At 71.6% G+C, this 21322-nt stretch overlaps 1 protein-coding gene across 2 annotated transcripts; it reads left to right on the forward strand.

The window, feature by feature from the left end:
• Window positions 1-14201: 14201 nt before the first annotated feature.
• TIPE1 (TNF alpha induced protein 8 like 1) lies at window positions 14202-20542 on the forward strand. Of its 2 annotated transcripts, none has more exons than XM_070058679.1 (2): window positions 14202-14359; window positions 19197-20542. In XM_070058679.1, the coding sequence occupies exon 2, from the start codon at window positions 19201-19203 to the stop codon at window positions 19759-19761; it is 561 nt and encodes a 186-aa protein (XP_069914780.1). In that variant the 5' UTR covers window positions 14202-14359; window positions 19197-19200; the 3' UTR covers window positions 19762-20542. The 2 variants fall into 2 exon arrangements, with proteins under 2 accessions (XP_069914780.1, XP_069914781.1); XM_070058680.2 differs by lacking the exon at window positions 14202-14359 and adding an exon at window positions 15378-15510.
• The last annotated feature ends 780 nt before the right edge of the window (window positions 20543-21322 follow it).

Consider the following 21322-nt stretch of genomic DNA (forward strand, 5'->3'; position numbering starts at 1 on the left):
CAGCCCCCATCCCCTGTGTCCATCCCCACCCCTGTGGTCAGCCCCCATCCCTGTGTCCGTCCCCACCCCTGTGGCCAGCCCCACCCCTGTGGTCAGCCCCCATCCCTGTGTCCATCCCCACCCCTGTGGTCAGCCCCCATCCCCTGTGTCCATCCCCACCCCTGTGGTCAGCCCCCATCCCCTGTGTCCATCCCCACCCCTGTGGTCAGCCCCCATCCCCTGTGTCCATCCCCACCCCTGTGGTCAGCCCCCATCCCTGTGTCCGTCCCCACCCCTGTGGCCAGCCCCCACCCCTGTGTCCTGCCTCCTGCCCTGTTCATGCAACAAGCATTTATTGAGTGCCTGCTGTGTACCCAGTCCCGGGCTGTGTGCCCCCAGAGTGGACAAGGCTGCCCTGCTGGGGGGACGGAGGCACAGGCAGGGGGCCCTGAGCCCTGTGGACTCCCCACAGCGCATGGGCAGGCGGGGACAAAGGCCCCGCGGGAGGCCCCACCCCCGGCGCGGCTGCCACCCAGACTTCAGCGCCATGAATGGGGCGTTCAGACCTCGCACCCGGGCAAGGTCAGGCCGGCTGCCCCCTCCCCGGCCCTGGCTCCCGGCTGTCTGCGCCCTGACCTGGAGGGGGCTGGCTCTCCCCCGGGCAACCCCGCAGAGGGGCAGGGCCGGCCTCGGGGTCACCGGAGCCAGCAGCGCCCTCCGCCGGGGGGTGGGCAGGGGGACTCTGGGCAGAAGCCCCGCCCCTCTGGGCCTCAGTTTCCCGGCCCAGGCGGGCGGGGAGGGCTTGCGCGGCGCTCGCGTCCCGCTCCGGGGCGGCGGAATCCAGGGCGGGATTTGCGGGCGCCCGCGGCCACCGACACCTTCTTCCCAGCGCACCCAGGCTGCGGCCGCGACTGCGGCCCCGGGTCCGAGGGGCCCCCCCAGGCCAGTTTCGGGGCCCCCGGAATGGGCCCGAGGCTGAGCCTGGCCCCCACGGCCCGGCCACTGCCTGCGCGCCCCGCGCCCGCGCGCCCCGCCACTCCGCGCTGCTGTGCGACCGCCGCCGCCCCCTGCCCCTCTCTGGGCCGGGCTGGAGGGCAGGGGTCGCCCGCGCCCCTGCCCCCTCCCACACGGGCCCCGGCCCCGGCTGCCCCGGTCTTCTAGAGATCGCCCAAGGGGCCGAGGCGGGGGGGGGGGGCGGTGGTCGCTGCCCGGTCGCGCCGCCCCCCTCCCGGCCCCCCCAAGGTCCGGGCTCCAGCCAGGGAATCCCCCGGGGGCTGCGAAAGGCCATCGGCGATTGGCTGGGGCGGCCAGTGACGTCAGGGCCTCCCCGACGGCCCCCTCCGCGGAGGCACGTGGGGGCGGCCGCGGCGGGGGCGGGCCGGGGTCTGCGCGGGTCCGGGGTGTCCCCCCAGCCGGAGCCGGCAGCTGGGCCGCGCACCCGCGGTTCCCCCCGACAGCGTCTGCGTGGTCCCGCGTCCCCCCCCCCCCCCAGCGCGACAGCTGCTCCGGCGGCGGCAGATGCGCGCCCACAGTGGCCCAGCTGGTCCCGCGGCCGAGCTGACCGCCCGAGCGGGGCCGCGCGAGCGCCCTGACCCTGGCCCCCGCGCTTTGCCTCGGCCTCCCGCAGGGCCCTCGCCAGTGAATGAATGAATGGGTGGCCTGGGGCTGAGAGCTGGGGGAGGGGCTGGGGAAACTGAGGCCCGGCGGCGGCTCCGGGGCCCTTCCACTTCTCATCAGCACAGCACAGCAGCGAGTTGGCCACCTGTGCGGGCCGGAGCAGGGGTGCCCCGCGGACTGAGCACCTACTGTGTGCCCTGCTGGCAGGGATGTGGCACCCGGCTGCCCGGCCTCGGGGCTGGCCTGGGTCCTGGTCCAGCTCACGCCGTGCAGAGGCCGGGGAGCAGCTGCATGGGAGCCGGGACACACAGTGGGCCCGCAGCCGGGCAGCCAGTGGGGAGACCCCCCACCCCCACCCCCCCGCCGCTGGCTCCGCGCCTCTGGCCGGAGCCGAGAGCACCACCCTTCATATGGAGCCGTGAACTCTGTCTTTGGGCGCGGGTGGGAAGCCGAGGCGGGGGAGGGCAGCAGGGGCACCTTGAATGGGCAGGGAGGCGTGAGCTGCCCGTCCTGAGCGGTAACCAAGCAGACGCTGGCACGGGCAGGCCACACGCTGGGCTCGGGGCCCACCAATTGCGAGGATGCGTCTAGCGATGCCTGGCGCACGGTGGGGCTTCCTCCTCCCACACCCCCGCCCGCCCCCTCGGACGCCTCGGAAAGTCCGCGTTTCTCCCTCTCTCCTCCCCTGGTCTCTGGCCCCTCCCGGGAGTCGCGCCGGGAGCCATGGCAAAGGCGCCGGCTGTGGGGGGCAGCCCCGGGCTCTCAGGGGCCCCACTTCCGGCGGCTGGACGGAGGGAGCCACGCCGGTGTCCCCGCGCGCGTGGCCGCCGGACAGGTGCATCGCGCGGCGGACTAGCACACAGCCCTGAAAAGGAAGGCGTGGGGGCGGCTGCAGCCAGGCGAGCCACACACACGGGGCCACGCCCAGGGGGTCCCTGGGGTGGGAGACAGGGCCGCAGCGGGGAGGGCTGGCCAGGGCAGAGGGGTCCGGGCCGCATGGCGCCGCGGAGCTGGGCACTGGCCCCGGCTGTGCGTCTCCCCGCGAGTTAGAGACAGAATCACACCGTGTTCCGGACGCGAGGCAGCGCCGGGGGAGGGGCGAGCGTGTGAATGACCTCAGCCCAGGCCGGCACGGCACGCGGTGACGCTGACGTCAGGGTGTGCGGGGCCCAGGGGCGCGGCTTCGCACTCGGCCCCTTCACACCCACCCCTGCGCGAGCCCGGCTGCCCCGCGTATCTGGGTCACCGCCCGGGGCACTTGGGAGGCGGTGCTGGGGACACGGCCATGACCGTGACCGACACAGCCCGGCCTGTCCTGGGGGAACCGAGCGGTCAGGGCCGGGGAGGGCTGGCCGACTGCTTGTAGGGATTTATTCATTTATTTGAGAGGCAGAGTTAGAGAGAGAGAGAGGGAGGGAGAGAGAGAGAGAGGGAGAGAGAGAGAAGGAGAGAGAGGGAGAGAGAGGAGAGGGAGGGAGAGAGGTCTTCCTTCCACTGGGTCACTCCCGAGATGACCGCCATGGCCGGAGCTGGGCCAGGCCAAAGCCAGGAGCCAGGAGCTCCATCCGGGTCTCCCAGGCAGGTGCAGGGGCCCAAGGACTTGGCCATCGTCCACTGCTTTCCCAGGCCACAGCAGAGAGCTGGACCGGAAGTGGAGCAGCCGGTACTCGAACCAGCGCCCATGGGGGATGCCGGCCCTGCAGGCGGCGGCTTCACCCTTCCTCTGCTCCCCCCAACCCCCACCCCACTCCCTGCCCCTCTCTGCTCCCCCCCACCCCGTCCACCTGTCCCCGTCTCTCTCCACTGCCGTCTCTGCCGCCCCTCCCCCAGACCCACGCCCCCAGGGTCTGGAAACCTCTGTGGGCAAACCCCGGAGGCCGGCAGGAAGAAGTGGCAGGCGCGGGCTGAGATGGCCCCCCACCCCCACCCTGCAGCCCCAGCTTCGGGTCCCCAAGGCCAGGGGAGTTTCTGGGGAGACAGAAGCTCACGGGTCATTTGCATAAAATCTGCATCAATTAGCATATCGGTTCCCAAAGTCCACAGACCTGGGACGTCCGGGCCGCGGCGTGGCCCAGCCCTGGCTGCTGCAGGCGTCTGGGGGAACAAACCGGCGGCTGGAAGGGAGGGCGAGTGAGGCGCATCACGGAGGGCTTCTCTGAGGAGGTGACACTGGAGCTGGGGAAGTGCGGCGGGCACAGCACATGCCCCCTGCGGGGGCAGGGGAGCGTGAGGGCCAGCAGGCACTGGGGCAGGTCAGCAGCCAGCAGGTGGTCAGACGGCTAAGAGGCCCCCCGGGCCGTCCTGCGGAGAAAGCGGCGTTGGGGGCCGGGATGGGCGCGGGGTGACCGGGGAGGCACCACTCGGGGTGGGGAGAAATGGTGGGACTGAGGGGCATTTTGGAGGGGCCGTGAGAAACGGGGGGGGGGGATCCGAGAGACCCTCCAGCCCCACCTCCTGTGGGCTCAGCGCCTGTCACCTCCTGCAGGAAGGCCCCCATGACTACCGCGGCCGGGTCTCAGCTCTGTGTCCTGCCTGCTCCGCCAGCGCAAGGCAGACCGGAGCCCCCACCCGGGGCGCGACAAGGAGGCCCTGACAGATGGCAGCTCGGGCTCAGGGAGCAGCGCCAGGGCTCTCGGGGTCGGCGGGGCCGGCGGGCGGCCTCTGAGGCCCGGCGCCCAGGCTCCGGGGTTAAGCCGCCGCGCGGCAGCTGCACCCGGGCGGACCTGCCGCGGTGACATCGCGGGGAAGCGGGGCGCCAGGTGCCCGGAACAGGCGCCGGCCCGGGCGCACGTGGGGGGACAGCTGCAGGGGGGGGGTGCTGGCAGGAGGCGGGCGCTGGCCCCCTCCCCCCACAGCTCCCAGCCCCTCCCGGGCCGCCGAGCCCCGGGCCGCCCACGGCCTCAACTCCCTGCGCTCAGGCCTCGGCGTTGCCTGCCTGGGGCACCTCCTCCGGGAAGCATTCCAGGCCTGTCCCCCAGCTGGCCCACGCTGATGTCCCCGTGCCCAGTGGGTGAACGCGGGGTGGGGGGGGGAGGCAGCATTTCCCACAGTCCCCCCCGTTTCACAGCGGGGGGAGGGGATCTGAGGGAGCTGGGAGTGGCGAGGGTGCTGGGGGTGTCGGTGCCCCCCACGGTCGGGGGGTCCCTGCCTCCACTCGTCCGGGCAGGGTTGGTCATTCGGGGGTGCTGGGAAGGTGGGGGAGGGCCTTCCGCTGGCCACACCCCCCGGCCCCCCCCCGCAGGACCCAGCGTGGGGCGGGATGGGGATGAGGTCACCGGGCCTTGTCCGTCCAGGGCCGGCTCTGGCCCCCCCCCCCGCAGCTGCGGCCGTATTTATAGAGGTGGGGGCGGGGCCGGGCCCCCACTTCCGAAAGGGATCAGCGCCCATGCCCGCTTCCCGAAGCCCACACCTGTTCCCGGCACGAGCCAGGCCCTGCGCCGGGGGGGGGGGGGGGGGGGGCGGCCTCGCTCCTGGAGCCCCCTCCGGGTGGGGGGGGGTGGGCAAAGCCGCCTGCCCCCCTCGCCGCGTGCCCCCTCCCCGGGCGAGCCCCCTCGGCCCCGCGGCCGCCTCTCCCGGTTCCCAGGCCCCCCAAGGCCCCAGAGCTCCGTGTGTCCCCCCCCCCACACCCGGGCCAGCGCATTGTCCTGGGCCGGGGTCCCGGGCCGCGGGCAGGGGTCTCTGAGCACACAGAGGGGGCGCTGGTCCCCGGGAGGGGCCACGCCCAGGTGCAGCCCCCGGGGTGGGGGAGGGGGTCCCAGGCAGCTTCCCAGACGGTGGCCGCGGGACCCCCAGTCCACTCGGCGCCCTGGAGCGGCCTGTGGCCACGCCCTCCAGGCGCAGGGTTCCTCCCGTGGGGGCGGTGGGTGGGTGGGTGGGTTGAGCTCTTGTTTTCAATTAATTTATTTGAAAGGCAGAGTTACAGAGAGAGAGAGAGAGAGAGAGGGGTCTTCCATCCGCTGGGTCACTCCCCAGATGGCCACAGAAGCTGGGGCGGGGCCAGGAGCCAGGAGCTCCATCCGGGTCTCCCACGCAGGTGCAGGGCCCAGCGCTTGCGCAATCACCGCTGCCTCCGAGTGCGCATGCGCAGGGAGAGGGGCTTGGGCGCGGACCAGGACCGAACCCCGACACTGGGAAGTGAGACCCGGGCGTCCCTGACGTGCTGTGCGTGCCTGCGCCCCCCCGCCCAGGCGCGCGTCTCCTTAGGACGACGGCCGGGTCCCTCGGGGGCGGTGCAGTCTAACGGGACCACTGGCCTAAATAATAATAATAACAACAACAACTGTGCAACGCGCATGTCTTGAGAACCCATTTCACAGAGGGAAAGACTGAGGCCCAGAATCCCACTGCTCCCGGCCGGGATTGGAGCCCCGGGGTCTACACAGCAGGCTGTGCACTGGGGTTCGCCGGCGTGTGTGGTCCCTCCGGGGTGGGGGGAGGGCCTGGGCCCCCAGCGGGGCGCCCGCGGGCCCGGGTGCCAGGCTGCTCCTCCAGCGTCTGCCTCCCGGAGCCGCCCCTCCCCCGGCGCGGCTGGCCCCGGCCCAGCGCTGACCTCAGCGCTGACTCCCCCGGGGCCAGGCGGTCGATTAGACTCGGCAGCGCCGGCCTAAGTAAAAGCCCCGCTGATTAAAGCGCCCGCTGTGGGCTGCAGGCGCGGCGGGGCCGGGCCGAGGGGGGGCTGGTCAGCCCGTGCCCGGCGCCTGCCTCCTCCGGGCTGGCCCCTTGGATTAGCGGGGCCCGGAGCACCAGCCGTGCACCCAGCCCCCGGGCAAGGCGCCCACCCTGTGCCCTCCCAGGTCTCCCAGGCAGTGCGAGCCGGGATGGGACGCACCGGTGAAGGGGGAGGCTTCCTGGAGGAGGTGACCACAGCCCAGATCTGCAGGAGGCGGAGCGAGGCGAGGGCGAGGGCAGTCCTTGGGCCTAGCGGCTAGGGCGCCAGTTAGGGGGCCAGCGTCGTGGCGCTCGGGTCAGCTGCGTCCCACCCCGGAGAGCTGGTTCGAGTCCCGGCTGCTCCGCTTCCCACCCAGCGCCCTGCTTGGCCTGGGAGGCAGCGGTGACGGCCCCAGGGCTGGGGGCCCTGCACCTGCGTGGGAGACCCGGATGGAGCTCCCGGCTCCCGGCTTCGGCCTGGCCCAGCCCTCGCTGGCGTGGGCATCTGGGGAGCGACCCGGCAGGTGGATGACCTCTCTCCTCTCCCTCTCTCCCTCTCTCTCCTCCCCTGCGCCCCCCACCCGGGGCCATGGCCACGTCCTGGGCCAGCTCGGGGTGTTCCCTGGACGTGCGGGGTCACTGTCACCCCAAATCCTGGAGGGAGACTGGAGGTGGCGGCGCTGGGGATGCGAGGGCTGGGGGAGGGGCCACGAGCCCGGGGGCGTGGCCTCCTGCAGCCAGGATGGGAGGGGCCCAGAACCTCCAGGAGGGCCCAGCTCCGCCCACACCTGGACTCTGCCCACCGGCCTTCGACTCCCGCACTCGCGTGGCCGCCGGCAGCCCCATCCGCCCCCCCAGGGGCCAGAAAGTGCAGGGGAGGAGTGGGGGGGCAGGGAGGAGCAGAGACCCCAGAGGGTCAGACACAGCCAGACCAGGGGGTCTCAGAGCGACCGGGCAGAGCCCTGAGCCCAGCCCCCCACTGCCTTCCTCTTTGGGGCCCCCCACGCTGGAACCTGAGGCCCCTCCCCCACGTCACCGACGCTGGGGTCCGCTCTGGAGCTGGGGGCCACGCCCCCCCCCCCGAGGGCAGGGCTGCAGCAATCAGAGGTTGCGGGACGATCTCCTGGGTCTGGGTCCAGGAGGCTGCACATATGCGGCGCCTGCTGTGTGCACGCCGAGCCTTCTCCCTGCACCTGTGGAGGGAGGGTGGGAAGCTGATACCTAGAGAGGAGGGCGGCGCCGAGGGGAAGAACAAGCAGTGGGCGCCTGCTGTATGCCGGCCCGTGCTGCGCCGCGGAGTTTGGGACCTTAAGGCTGGTGAAGGAGAGAGAGTGGCAGCCAGGGGCGTGGTCTGTGCAAGGGTCCTGAGCTGGCACCAGAGAAAGGTCTTGTATTCAGCAACAGAGAGAGAGAGAGAGAGAGAGAGAGAGAGAGAGAGAGGTCTTCTCTCCTCTGGTTGGCTCTGCAAATGCCCACAACTCCCAGGGCTGGGCCAGGCTGCAGCCAGGAGCCAGGAGCTCCATCCGGGTCTCCCACGCAGGAGCAGGGGCCCCAGCACTTGGGCCGTCCTCCACTGCTCTCCCAGGCGCATTAGCAGGGAGCTGGATTGGAAGTGGAGCAGTTGGGACTCGAGCCCACAACCTGGCGCTCAGCTGGGATGCCGGCTTCTCGGGCTGGGGGCTCAGTCCCCCTCCCGGGCCACAGGAAGGCCCCTGTCATTCCTCCTAAACATTTTATTGTAGGAGAGTCCAGACTTGCCCGCAGCAGGGAAAAGATACAAGGACAGTGTAGCGACGCAGAGCCCTCGCCAGCTTCGCAGGTGGGAATGGGAATGGAATTCCCAGGGGGATACCGCAGCCCTACGTGCTTCCATCCGTATCTTTTTCAAAGACCAAGCTGAGGAGCCGGGGTTGCAGGGGTGCAGCTGGCACTCGGGACCAGGGAAGCCCATCTGCTGCCCACCCAGTCCCCGGGGACGCACAGCCCGGCAGGCAGTGGCGATGGCCAAGAACTCGGGCCCCACGAAAGTCCACACAGGTGTCACCGGCCCGATGTTAACTTCTCCTCGTAGGTCGCCACCATCTCTCCCTCTTCCCTCTTTCTGATTTTTGGTTGAGGTCTGTATCTTCCCAACAGTCTGAAGGCAGATTTTGTTGACCGTGGTTCCGGACGGCCGACCTGAGAGCCCCTGCCTTTTGGGGGCGAGTTTAGGCCACTCATGTTTATTGCGTTTTCCAGAAGCTTGGTTTCCCTTCCATCCCCCTCCCAGTAAGTTTTCAATGACCCCCCTTCAGCCGCATTTGTCAGGTTCCTAAACTCTCCCGTCCCTCTGCTCTGGGCCTGGGGGTGGGGGGTGGGGAGGGGTTGTCCGTGCAGCTCTGCCCCTGCAAGGGGCGTCCTCACGCTCAATCGCGGGCCCCGTCGTCCCCCGGGAGATGAGGTCCTGGCCGTGTGCTCACCACCCCTCGCCCAGTGCCGCCCTGCCTGGTGTGGCCCAGCAGAGGGTGGAGCGGTGCTGCCTCATGAGGGGGACAGCAGAGGGGCGGGGAGGTGGCGGGGTGGGGGCCGCTGGGTGCCTCAGTTTCCCCACCTGTAGCCCAGCACTGGATCCGGCCAGGGCTGAGCGCTGAGACTTTTCCAGAGGACGGAGAGACAACAGGGACAGGGCCAGAGGCGGGGTGGGGGCTCCAGGGTTGTTGGGGTGGGGGCTCCCCGGGATCGGCGGGGTGGGGGCTGCCCAGTCGGCTGCCTGGGCCCCAGAGCAAGGGTCCTGCGAGAGCTGCCGGGACCCGGCGCCGTTCACGCCACTGAGGTCGAAGAGCCCAGGGCCTGGGTCACTGTGTGGCCACATTGTGTGGGCGTGGTCAGTGTGTGGGCGTGGCCAGTGTGAGGCCGTGGTCAGTGTGTGGTCAGCGTGTGGCCGTGGTCAGTGTGTGGGCGTGGCCAGTGTGAGGCCGTGGTCAGTGTGTGGTCAGCGTGTGGCCATGGTCAGTGTATGGCTGTGGCCAGTGTGGCCTCAGTCAGTGTATGGCCACAGTCCGTATGTGGCCGTGGTCAGCGTATGGCCACGGCCAGTGTGTGGCCGTGGTCAGCCTGTGGCCGTGGTCAGCGTGCGGTCAATGTGTGGCCGTGGTCAGTGTTTGGCCACAGTATGTGGCCGTGGTCAGTGTGTGGCCGTGGTCTGTATGTGGCCGTGGTCAGCGTGTGGCCATGGTCAGTGTGCAGTCAGTGTGTGGCCGTGGTCAGTGTGCAGTCAGTGTGAGGCCGTGGTCAGCGTGTGGCCGTTGTCAGCGTGTGGCTGTGGTCAGTGTTTGGCCACAGTATGTGGCTGTGGTCAGTGTGTGGCCGTGGTCAGTGTGAGGCCGTGGTCCGTATGTGGCCATGGTCAGTGTGTGGCTGTGGTCAGCGTGTGGCCGTGGTCAGTGTGTGGTCACCTTCGCTCAGGATTTCTGTCCTTTGTTGGAGAGTGCTGGAGGCCGGCTCAGCCCTGCGGGCACCACGGGGTCCGGGACGGGCCCCCGCGGGAGCCGAGTGGACACCGGGCAGCGGCCTCTGTCTTTAGATCCTGGAGACGTTGGACTCACGCACTCTGGGAGGGGCGGGGCCGGAGCGACCCCAGTTCTGCATCCGCGGGGTCCTGGTCGGATCCCGGGCAGCCGGAGGGGCGCCTGCAGGCTGCTGCCTGGACAGACCAGGCCGCAGGGGTCCGCCCGGCCCCTCCCCCATCCAGGAGGCCGCCCGGCCCCTCCCCCTGCCCCTCCCCCATCCAGGAGGCCGCCCAGCCCCTCCCTCTGCCCCTCCCCCATCCAGGAGGCCGTCCGGCCCCTCCCCCTCCCCCTTGAGGGGTCCGCCCGGCCTCTCCCCCTCCCCTCCCCCGTCCAGGGGGCTGCCTGGCCGCAGCTGGGAGACCCCCGCCCCAGCCACCCCCTGCAGAACCCAAGTCCGCTGACCCAGGGGAGCCGCGCCCGTCCCGGGAACTGTGGGGCCGTGGGAGACGCGGGTGCGGGGTCTCCAGACGCCCTGCGGTGGGGACCCTGAGCCACGCGGCCCGGCGGCGTGGGGGCCACGGGAGCGAGCCCAGCTCCCGGCCCCTCCCCCGCTGCTGCCGGCCGAGCGGAGAATAGAATTTTATTTTTATAACTCCTCGCTTCTCCGAGCTCCGGGCTAAATTTAAAAGGCGGTGGAAGTGGGGTGCTGCTCACTGGCGCCCCCGGGGGAAGGGAGACCCCCAGGCTCCAGGCGCCCACCGTGGCGGGGTCTTCCCGCACCCCGGGGACCCTGGGCTGCCCTGGCCTGCACACCCCGCCCCGCAGCTGTGGCCCCGGCTCCTCCACCCCCAGGTCCGAGAGCGTCGCCTCCGGGAAGCCCTCCGGACTGCCTCTCCCGCCGGCTTCTGGAATGTTCTGTGGCATATTCCGCGGAAGGAAGCGGTTCACCTGGACAGGGCGGAGGCCGGCGTCCCGGCAGACCCTCGCTCCGGGCCCTCACCCAGGCTACTGCACCAGTCCGTGTAGGCGGCGGCTCTCGGACGCCCCGCCCTGCACGCCGCAGCTGGGGCCAGGCGGCCACGCAGGGGGCAGTGGGCGCCGTCCCCGCTGCCCACCAAGGCCCGGCCGGAGAGCCCTGGGTCCATTTTACAGATGGGAACATGGAGGCCCCCTTGCTGTGACCACAGCGCCTGGGCAGCCTGAGGGGGCCAAGGAGGAATTCCCTGATGTCCGCCCGGCCCCTCCGGCCCCTGGCGCCCCGCGCCCGCCTCACCCTCGGCCGACGCCCTGCGGACCCCGGGGAGGAGCCGAGCGGAGGCCCCGGGGCGCGGCTGCCGGAGCGGGCGCGCGCATGGCCGACCCCAGCCCCGGGCCGGCGGGGGCAGAGGCGGGGAGGAGGCGCGCGCGCGCCCCCTGCCGGCTGCACGGAGAACGCGCCGCCTCTCTGGACTCGGTTTCCCGGTCGAAGCGGTGCGGGGTGCGGGGAGCGGGGTGCGGGGAGCGGGGCCGCCGCGGTCGCTCCCGGGCGGGCCGGGCGCGGGTTCCGCTTACGCGGCCCGCAGGCGGCCGGAAGCGCTCGGCCGCGGTGAGCTCACCGGGGACGGACAGGTGGCCGGCGGGGACAGCCGTGCGGACGCTCCGCGCACCTGCGCCCTGGGCTTCCGGGAGAGGCGTCGCTGAGCCGGAACGCCGCAGGGCTGGGGGCGCGGCGCCTGGGAGCTGCCTCCCGCAGGAAGCCCCCCGGGATTGCGCGGCCCTTCCTGGGAGCTGTCCTGTGTGCGCGTGTTGGGGGCGGGTCTCGGGGAGATGCTGCGGCCCGGGAAAGCAGTGGAGGACGGCCCGGTCCTTGGGCTCCGGACGTTGCGGCCAGTTGGGGAGTGAACCAGCGGGTGGAAGACCTCTCTCTCTCTGTTTCTCTCTCTCTGCCTCTCTCTCTCTCTGCCTCTCTCGCGCGCGCGCTCTGCCTCTGTAACTGCCTTTCAAATAAATACATTTTTTACGCCTCAGGTGCGGAGCTGTCTGGATTCGGATTTCAGGCCAGGAAGCGCCCATTTTCTGGATGGAGACGCTGAGGCGCCCGCCCCAATGCGCAGGAGATGGGGGAGGGGCTCAGTGCCTTTAGAGCCGCAGCAGGTTGGGGTCCCCAGAGAGCCCCCTCCCCCGCGGACTGCGGGGCCGTGTCGGGGTGCGGGGGAAGCTGATGGGTCTGGGACGCGGGGTGACGCGGATCGCACCGGCCCCGGGGCTGCGGGCAGAGCGCGCCCCCTGCCGGCCACTGCCGGAGTCGTCGGCGCCGCCCCCCCCCCCACTCCCCCAGCTCCGCATGGAGACCCCCGGCTCCACCGCGGCCTGGGCTGAGCCCGGATCCCGGTGGGGCAGGGGGTTCGGTGAGCCCCGCTACGGACCCCGGCGGAGGCCCACCCACGCTCCGCCCTAGACAGAGCGCATCCGTGCGCGGGGAGGGTCCCCACGCCCCCAGGTCAGGCCGTGGACTGGGGCAGAGCCCTCGCGCGCTGTGGGCCTCCGCCGCGGGGCCTGTGACCGGGGGCGCCGTGTGCAGTCGGGGGGCGCTGTGTGTGGGAGGGGGGTGCCGTGTGCGGGCGGGGACGCCGTGTGCGGGGCCGGGGCTGTTACTGGGCGGAGGGCGGAGCCACAGGCGCTCAGTGGCCGCCCCCTGCCCCACCGTTTGCAGCGCCCCCGCCGTGGGGTCCAGAACCTTCCAGACCGCAGCCCGGCCCGGCCCGGCCCCTGCACCCCCCCCCCCGGGGGGGCCTCCCAGGAGTGGAGCCTGCGGGCTGGGTGCCGCCTGCAGGTGGCAGGTGAGGGGACTCCCTCCGCTCCGGGAGGGCTGCGTGGGGCCCCAGCACCACCGCGGGCCGCCCCCCGCCCTGCCTCACGCGGACCCGGCTCCTGTCCTCGCTTCCGGTCTCTGGGGCTGGGCGCGAACCTGCTGGGCGTTGGGGCACTCTGCCTGGCTTTCTTCTTAAGATTGATTTGAAGGGGGGGGGGTCTTTCACCTGCTGGGTCCCTCCCCAGATGCCCACAGCAGCCGGGGCTGGGCCAGGCGGAAGCCAGGAGCCGGGCGCTCCTTCCGGGTCTCCCACGCAGGTGCGGGGCCCAGCACTCGGCCGTCCGTGGTGTGCGTTAGCCAGAAGCCGGAGGTGTCAAACAGGCACCCCCAAGGGGCCGTGGGCATCCCACGGGCAACTCATTCCCTGCCCCAACGTCTGTCCCTTGGGGGCCTTCTCGGAGGACCAAGGGCTTTGTTGTCCCCATGTCCCGGATGGGGAAAACCGAGGCACAGAAAGCCACACAGACGCGGGCCAGGACACCAGTCCCTCCCCACCCCCCAACTTCACCTGCCTTCCCCTTACCCGGGCTAAACGCAGCCCCCCCGAGAGCCCCCCACCAGCCACCTGATCCAAAGAGAGGGTCTCCTCCGCTGGCAGCCCCACCCCCACCCCGGGTCACCCACTGGGGCCCGGGGGTCATTTTGTTTGTCCTAGCTCGGGGCTGCAGGAGGTCGGGCACGGCCTGGGCGGAGGCCAGGGTGGGGGGGCGCTGCTCCCTGCCAGCCCCCAGTATCTGTGGAGAAAGAGCAAAGCAGGCCCGGGGGTGGCTGGGGGGGCAGGCGCAGCCGCGGGTGGGAGTCCCGGCGCCCCCCGGCCTGTGGGAGCTCCGGCCAGCCCCCCCCAAATCGGGACAAAGTGGCGTCTCCCTTATTCTCCTCTCCCGAGCCGGGGTCTGCCTGGACCCCTCGTGCAGGGCAGGACCCCCACCACCACCAGGAAGCACCGGCTGCTGTGCCTGGCTTCCTGGAGGCGGCGGCCCAGCCGCTGGGGCCGCGGGGGAGCCGGGAGGCGCTCCGGGCTCCGTTCCCAGGACGCACAGCTGCTTCCTCCCGGCCAGGGGCGCCCAGCTGGCCGGGCCGCGGCTGCGCGTCCTGCCCGCGCGTTCCCACGGAAGTCGGGGCTGGGCCTCAGGGTGTGCGCGCGGGGAGGGGCTGTTCTGGTGGGGTCCCCAGGGCCGGAGACCGCCTCGAACGTCACCCCACACCCACCCGTGACCCTACAGCCCTGGGCGCGCAACCCCTCCAGGGGCGCGGGGCTGCATTCCCAAGGGGTCCCTCCCCCGGGGAGTCGGGGCGCGGGTCCCGGGAGGAGCCACGTGGGCCCTTCCTGTTCGAGTCTCCGGCTGGCCCCGGGCTGCTGTCCCGCCTTCCTCCCTTTTCTTCGCCTGGCGCCCCCCCCCCGCCCCCCAGTCGGCCGCGCCCGGGCATCCGGCCCCTTCCCGAATCCGGAGGAATCCCCCGGCCGCCTGGCTCCGCCCCAATCCCCTGCGCCCCGCCCTCGCTACGGTCGCTGCTCCCATTGGCCGCTTTGTACCTCGCCCGCTCTGTCATTGGCTGAGCCCGCGCGCTCAGCCCGCCTTCCCCGGCCCCGCCCGAGGGAAGGGGTGTGGCCTGGGGCGGGGCGGGGGCGGCGGGAGGGCGTGGTCGAGCGCGCGCCCCGCCCCAGTCTCCCGGTGCTGGTTCCTCCGTGGCTGCGGCGGCGGCAACCGGCCCGGACCCCACGCAAGCGGCGGGAGAGACCCCGGACGACCGGACACGCGGGCGAGCCTCAGCGCCGGTGAGCGGGCGGTGGTGGCGCGTCCCCGGCCCAGGGCGCAGGCCGGGGGCCTCCCGGCCGCCCCTCTCCCAGGCCCCTGCATGCCCCCACTGCGTTCGGGCCTCAGTTTCCCTGTCTCTGCCTCGCTGTATGGGCCAGGGGGACACAGATTAGGTCTGGGCGCCCCCCTGAGGCCTGGGCCGCTGCTCCGGGGCCAGCGCCCACCGCCGCCGCCGTGGGGCCCGGGGTGGACTCTGCCCCTTTCACCCAGGGCGCCCAGTGCTGGGCAGAGGACAGAGCCCCGAGGGTGCTCCCGGGGGTGGGCAGCCCGGCCAGCGCTGGCTTCGGGCTGGTCCCGGCAGCCTCAGAGCCAGGGCCGGGGTCCCCCCTCCCCCCCTGGCTATCCGCCCGGTGGCCGCAGGCCTCAGCCTCAGTTTTACGAGCTGGGAACTGGGACTGTGGCCGCCACGGTAATGGGGTAATTGGCAGGTGCCCTGACCCTGCGCTGTTGACCCGAGTCTGACCGGGTCCAGAGGGGCCGGCGCTTGGCCAGGGAGGTGGAGCCGGAGGCAGGTCCCCCGCCGGCTTTCTCTCCGAATCCTGGTCTTTCCCATGAGGGCGGGGGAGGGGGCGGCCCCAGCTGTGAGCCGACCTGGGGAGTGGGAGGCTGTGGCTCCCGGAGCCCCCGGGAGTGGTAGACGCCCCAGGAGGCCCCGCTGGGTCCCAGCTTTGCCCCTCGCTGGCCGTGGCAGCTGGGACTATCTGGAGCCTGTTTCCTGTCCGAGCTGGGTGAGGAGTAGCTCCTGGGAGAGGGGGGAGGGATGCTGGGAGGACCCAGTGCAGGGAGGGGGTTGAGCCCTGCTCCAGCCACACAGGCCCCCTCCAAGGCCTTCCAGTACCCAGGCACGGTCCAGCCTCAGTGCCCTTGCACGTGCACGCCCTCTGCCTCCCTAGCAGGTGCGCGGGCGCCAAGTTTAAAAGATGCCTGGGTGGGCTGGGCCCGCAGACCTGCTCGGGCCAGGGCTGGGCTGCAGGGAGGGGCGGAGGAGGGACCGGCGGAGGACGCCGTAGCCATGGCAACGCAGAACAAAGCGCCGCCCGCGGCGCGCACACACCTGGGCTGAGCCGACGCGCCCGGCAGAGGCTGGGGCGGCCTGGGATGGTGGCGGTGGGTGAGTGCTGGCCCCCGGGGACGGGCGGAGGAGACAGCAGCCCCCCAAGGGCCCAGGGACCGGTCAGACGGGTGCAGATGCAGGCGCCGCGGTGTCCCCTCCCACGGCGTGGCCTCGGGCGGGCCGGGCACGGGCTGCAGCCAGGACAGCGAGGAGCCAGCCAGCCGTCCAGTTGGATGCTAAGCAATGGCTGGGGGCTGTGCAGGTGCAGCCCCGGGTGAGGCTGAGGCCAGGGAGGGGGCAGCCCCCGGGACCCGCGCCCGTGGACGCTGGGACACCGGCACCTCTGGCACGGGGGAGCGGCCGAGCGCGGCCCAGCGAGGGCTGGGTTCAGACCCGGCTCTGCGCGGCGCCGCGCCGCTCCGCTCCGCTCCTGGGCTCCGGGACTCAGGCTCCGCCGCTTCAAATGCCGCCCAGAGAGCCGGGCTCGGGGAAGTTGTCCGGCCAGAAAGAGCGTGATGTCCAGGGGTCATCGAGGGACAGATGGATGTGAGATCTGGGAGGGCTTCCAGAGGTGGTGACATGTGAGTGGGAGACAAAAGTGCCTGGGGAGAGCCGGTGCGCGGCTCACTAGGCTAATCCTCCGGCACACCGGGTTCTATCCCGGTCGGGGCGCCGGATTCTGTCCCGGTTGCCCCTCTTCCAGGCCAGCTCTCTGCTGTGGCCCGGGAGTGCAGTGGAGGATGGCCCAAGTGCTTGGGCCCTGCACCCGCATGGGAGACCAGAAGTACCTGGCTCCTGCCATCGGATCCGCGGTGGCCATTGGAGGGTGAACCAATGGCAAAGGAAGACCTTTCTCTCTGTCTCTCTCTCTCACTGTCCACTCTGCCTGTCAAAAAAAAAAAAAAAAAAAGTGCCTGGGGAGAGCCGGGGTGGGAGCCTCCAAGGCCGACTGCAAAGGCCCTGGGGCAGAGCGAGCGGGGAGCCATGGAGGGCTGTGGGCCTCAACTCAGGTGCACAGGTGTCCCCTCTGGGCCAGACCGCAGGGAGGGCCTCCCACGTCCTGCCAGGTGACCCCCAGGCTAGCACTCCCACTGCAAAACCTTTGGCTCAGGCTGGACGGCAGACGGCCCTCAGCCGTGGCGGGGTGTGGGGTGCGTGGGGTGCGGGAGGCTCAGGGTGGGGGGCACGGGCCTGGGGCGCCCCGACCCTCACAGCAGGGCCTGAGCAGGCCCATCAATTATTGACAGCTGGTGGCGTGGGACATGAATAATTCATGAAGGGGGCGGAGCTGCCGGGCCAGGGCTGCACTGGGGAGGGGGCGGGGCTCCCGAGGGCCGACTTTTGCTCTCTGGTTGTCCACCGGGGAGGTGGCCGAAAATGCCAGAGCGCGGGGGTCATCGGTCCACGGCGGGGGAGTGGGGCGCTGGGAGCCCTCGCTCTGGCTCTCCCGCCACAGCTGACATTCAGCAGGTGCTGAGCCACTGCACAAGCACTGAGCACCAGCTGTGTGCCCTCGACCAAGACGGACCTCTGGCTCCCCCTGGTGGCCTCACGAGAAGCCTGGGTCCCGGCTCCGGTCCTGACCCCAGCCCCCTGCTAGACCCAGGGTCTGCGTCAGCCCAGCCCGCGGGCGGCCGGACGCTCGCGCGTCTGTGGCTGCCCCAGCGCCCCCTGCAGGCCGACAGCGGCCGCTCCTGGGCGCGCTCTGCAGAAGCCCGGGGCAGGGCGCCTGGCTGCGTCCGCATGACTTCTGACCCTGGCCTTTCCGGGCTGTGGACCTGGCTCAGGACACGGCACGAATGTCCCGGACCCCTCCCCCCGCGCCGTCTCCACCTCTTAACCCCACGTCTAACCTGCCCAGTAGGAGGGTGGGCATTTGGACCCACGGTTAAGACACCGCTTGGAGCACCTGCCTCTGATATCGGGGGGGTCCTGGGTTCGAGTCCTGACTCTTCTTCCCATCCAGCCCCCTGCGCGCATGCACCCCGGGAGGCCGCAGTGAGGGCCCGAGTGCTGGGCCCCTGCACCCTCATGGGAGACCTGGATGGAGCTCCCGGCTCCTGGCTCCCGCCTGGCCCAGCCCTGGCCGTTGCACACGCTGGCAGTGTTTGCTGAGCGACTGCGTGAGTGTTCAGGCCGAGCCCCCGCAACTTTAGCACCCTGCTTCGGTGGCCCCGACGCCTGGCCCTGCACCGTCACCGGCAGGAAGGAAGCCGGCATTTATTTTGGGCCTTAGCCCGCTCCCCCGGGACGGCCGTCAGAACAATGGGCCCGTGGGGAGGAAGGCGGGGGCGTGCAGCTGGCAGCCCAGGTGTGCACGGGGCTGGGGGCCGCTGCTGGGCCCCGCCCCTTTTCCTGCGGGCCTTCTACGGAGCCTGGGAACCAACCCAGGGCTGGCGGGTCCAGGGCGGGCAGGAAGACCCTCGGGGGTCCAGGGCCTGGGCCTCCTCCCCAGGGAACCTCGGGACTCCGGGCCCAGGAGACTCCGTGGGAACAGTGCAGAGCCCACCCCTGCCCCAGGCCCAGCGCCGTGACTGGGGGAGGGGCACCAGCCCGGGGAATCCAGGTGGGCTTCTAAGAGGAGGTGATGGCGGCACCGAGATTCGAGGGAGCTGAGCCATTGCAGGGGGAGTCCAGGCGGCGGGAAAGGCACCAGAGAAAGCCGGAGAGGGCATCAGGTGGGACCACACTGGACACCGTGGCTCCAGGCAGCGGGTGCCTGGGGCCTCCGCTCACCCCCATTATAAGACGGGGAAACTGAGGCAGGCGGCGATTACGTTGCCTGCTCGGGAGGCCAGCGCTGGGAGCAGGCCCTGATCCGTCAGGGCCCCCGGCTGGGCTCTGGGGTGCCGAGGTGCCGAGGGGGGTGGCTCAGTGTCTCCCAGCCTCTGTGTTCCGTCCTGCAGAATGGGCCACCAGCCCAGCGCCCGGCAGAGACCATGAGCTGGGCCCAAGCCGGTGGCCAGGGCCGGGGGCAGCCGGGGTCTGGGGACCAGGGAGCCGGCAGGGAAGGCCCCGGTCAACGCTGGCCTGCCCTGACCCCTGAGGGCAGGTGAGGACGTCCCCAGGGGTCGGAGCTCACACACAGGGCTTTGGGGGCTCCCGGGCGCCCCTGAGGCCCTCCTGGGGTCCTGGGTCCCCGGCTCTGCCTGTAGAAGTTTCTGGACTGAGGACACAGGGTCAGGCCTGCTGCCTCCCAGCCCAGTGCGGGAAGCAAAGCCAGGAGACGCCTGGCCACTTCAGGGGCCGGCCATGCAGGCTGAACTGGGGGTGAGCCTTGCACGGGGAGGCGCCGGGGCTGGGGCCCGGGGGAGGCGTGGGCTTGGTCCTGGGACCCGGGAGGATGCATGGGGGGGTGGGGGTGGGGGTGGGCGGGACACCCAGGGACGGACCCTGCGCCTGTGCCCTGGCCGGTCCTCCCTGGCCACCTGCCCGGCCCCTCCCTGGGCGGGAGCAGCGGCACCCCAGGGTCCTTCCAGGGCCCCACGGTGTCCTCCCCAGGAACCCACTGCCCAGGCTGCTACCCCCCCACACGCACCAGCTGACTCCAGGCCTAAGCCCTGGGCACCGCTCTGGGGGCGCCCCGAGAGGCCGTGCACAGCTGGGGTCTGGGGCTGGCGGCCCCGCCCCAGCTGTGGGAGGGGGGAGACTGATGAGCGGGCCTGGGGGCGGGGCCTGCGGTTTCGGCCCGCCCCAGCCGCTGGCCCCTGACGCGCTGCCCCCTGCGCTGCCCCCTGCCGCAGGGCCATGGACGCCTTCAGCCCCCGCAGCCTGGCCCTGCAGACGCAGAAGAAGCTCCTGAGCAAGATGGCGTCCAAGACCATGGCGGCCGCCCTGGTGGACGAGGCGAGCGGCCAGGCGCTGGACGAGCTGTACCGCGCCACCAAGGAGTTCACGCGCAGCCGCAAGGAGGCGCAGAAGCTGGTCAAGGACCTGGTCAAGGTGGCCGTGAAGCTGGACGTGCTGCTGCGGGCCGGGCAGCTGGCGGCCGCCGAGCTGGCGCAGCTGCAGCGCCTGCGCCGCAGGGCACGCAGCCTGGCGCTCACCGCCCTCAGCTTCCAGCAGGTGGCCTTCACCTTCGACCGGCGCGTGCTGGCCGCGGGCCTGCTCGAGTGCCGGGACCTGCTGCTGCAGGCCGCCGGGCCGCACCTCACGGCCAAGTCCCACGGCCGCATCCAGCGCGTGTTCCGCCACTTCGCCGACGGCGACTTCCTGGCCGCGCTCTACGGCCCGGCCGAGCCCTACCGCTCGCACCTGCGCGGCCTCTGTGACGCGCTCGGCCGCATGCTGGACCAGGACCGCCTGTGACCCTGCGGGCAGGGGGCCCTGGGCTGGCGGCCGCGCGAGGCGGGACCCCGGGGCCGGCCGGGCAGTGGAACTGATCGGAGCCCACGGCGGTTTCTCTGCAGCAGCCACTGCCCGGGGCGTCCAAGACACTCGGAGAGGCAGAGGCCACCCGCCCGCCCGCGGGTCCCCTCCCCGGCTCCCCCACCAGGGCGGAGGGGCCCCAGCCGGACTTGAACCCAGGCACCGCGCGGGCTTCCTGTGGCCCCTTTCCCATCCGCTTCCCGCGGAGTGTTCCCGCCCCTGGTCAGCCCCAGCCCCGCCCTGGGCCTCGGCTACGCGCGTTTGCGGCGCCGCCCCGGGTGCGCGGGGAGCATCCCATGCCGGCCCCAGGCCTGGGCCCCCTCCTGCCTCTCCCTGGCCTGCCCGACGGGGCGATGGGCGAGTTATCCCCAGGCTGGGGGCGCCTGCCATAATCCTAACTTTCCAAACTCGGAGGCCACCTAGGAGGGGCCCGCAGACTGCGTTGTGGGAAAAACGGAATTAAAAGACGGGTCTGGGGCGGGGGCTGTGGCGCAGCTGCTTAAGCCGTGCCGGGGACCTGGGCTCGGGTCCCGCGCACGCGCACCCTGGGCCCCGGCACCCACGCGGGAGACCCGGTGGGGCTGCCGGCTGCAGCCTGGTCCTGGCCTGGCCGCTGGCTCCTGGGAGTGAACCGCTGTACGGAAGATCTCTCTCCCTCTGCCTTTCAAGTTTATTGAATGCACAAACATTTAAAAAAGCACATTTATTTTGGCGCAAATAATTCTGAAACCCACGCGCGTTCTTTTTTACGGCACCGACGGTCCCCGAGCCCTCGCGGGCCTGGGTGTGGTCTCTGCACCCAAGCCTGTCCCTCTGGTCCACGTCCCAGAGCCCTGGGCAGCGCCTTCCTCCCGCACGCCTGGTCTCCTGCCGCCACTGCCACCAGGCCCTCCCGTTACGGAGGTGACAGAGGGGCTGTGGCGCAGGGGTGAGGCCGCCGCCTGCAGCATCGGCTCCAGTTCCAGTCCCTGCGGCTCCGCTCCCACCCCGCTCCCTGCTGTGGCCCAGGAGACAGCGGACAGCCTGAGTGCTGGGCCCCTGCGCCCACTGGGAGCCCGGGAAGCTCCCGGGTGCGGCCTGGCCCGTCTGGGGAGTGAACCTGTGGATGGAGGCCGCTCGCGAGCACTCTCTCTAATAAGGACGTCTAAACAGACACAGGAGGCCCGAACACACGCCCACCCGGGGAGCACACGGGGCTCGGCGCCGGCTGCACACTGCCCTGGCGCCCGTGGCGGGCGGATGGAGCCGGCTTGCCCAACCAGGGCAGGCTGGGACCCCGGGGTTCCCGCACGGGCAGTGGGGAGCGAACGGCCAGGTGGGCGGAGGCTCCCTCCCCTGTGGACACTTCGAGCAGGGCCCCAGGGCAGGTCTGCCCCCCCCCCCCCAGCCCTGGCCTCCAGCAGCTGTCCTGGCTCCCTGAGGCGAGATCAGCTCCCCGCCTGGGGGCCGAGAGGGGCCACGTCCCAGCAGGCCGCGGGGCTGGGCTGAAGGCACACAGCGA

This window comes from Oryctolagus cuniculus, chromosome 16, assembly GCF_051225735.1.
Source record: "Oryctolagus cuniculus isolate XC-2025 breed Fujian yellow rabbit chromosome 16, ASM5122573v1, whole genome shotgun sequence".
Classification (NCBI taxonomy): Eukaryota; Metazoa; Chordata; class Mammalia; order Lagomorpha; family Leporidae; genus Oryctolagus; species Oryctolagus cuniculus.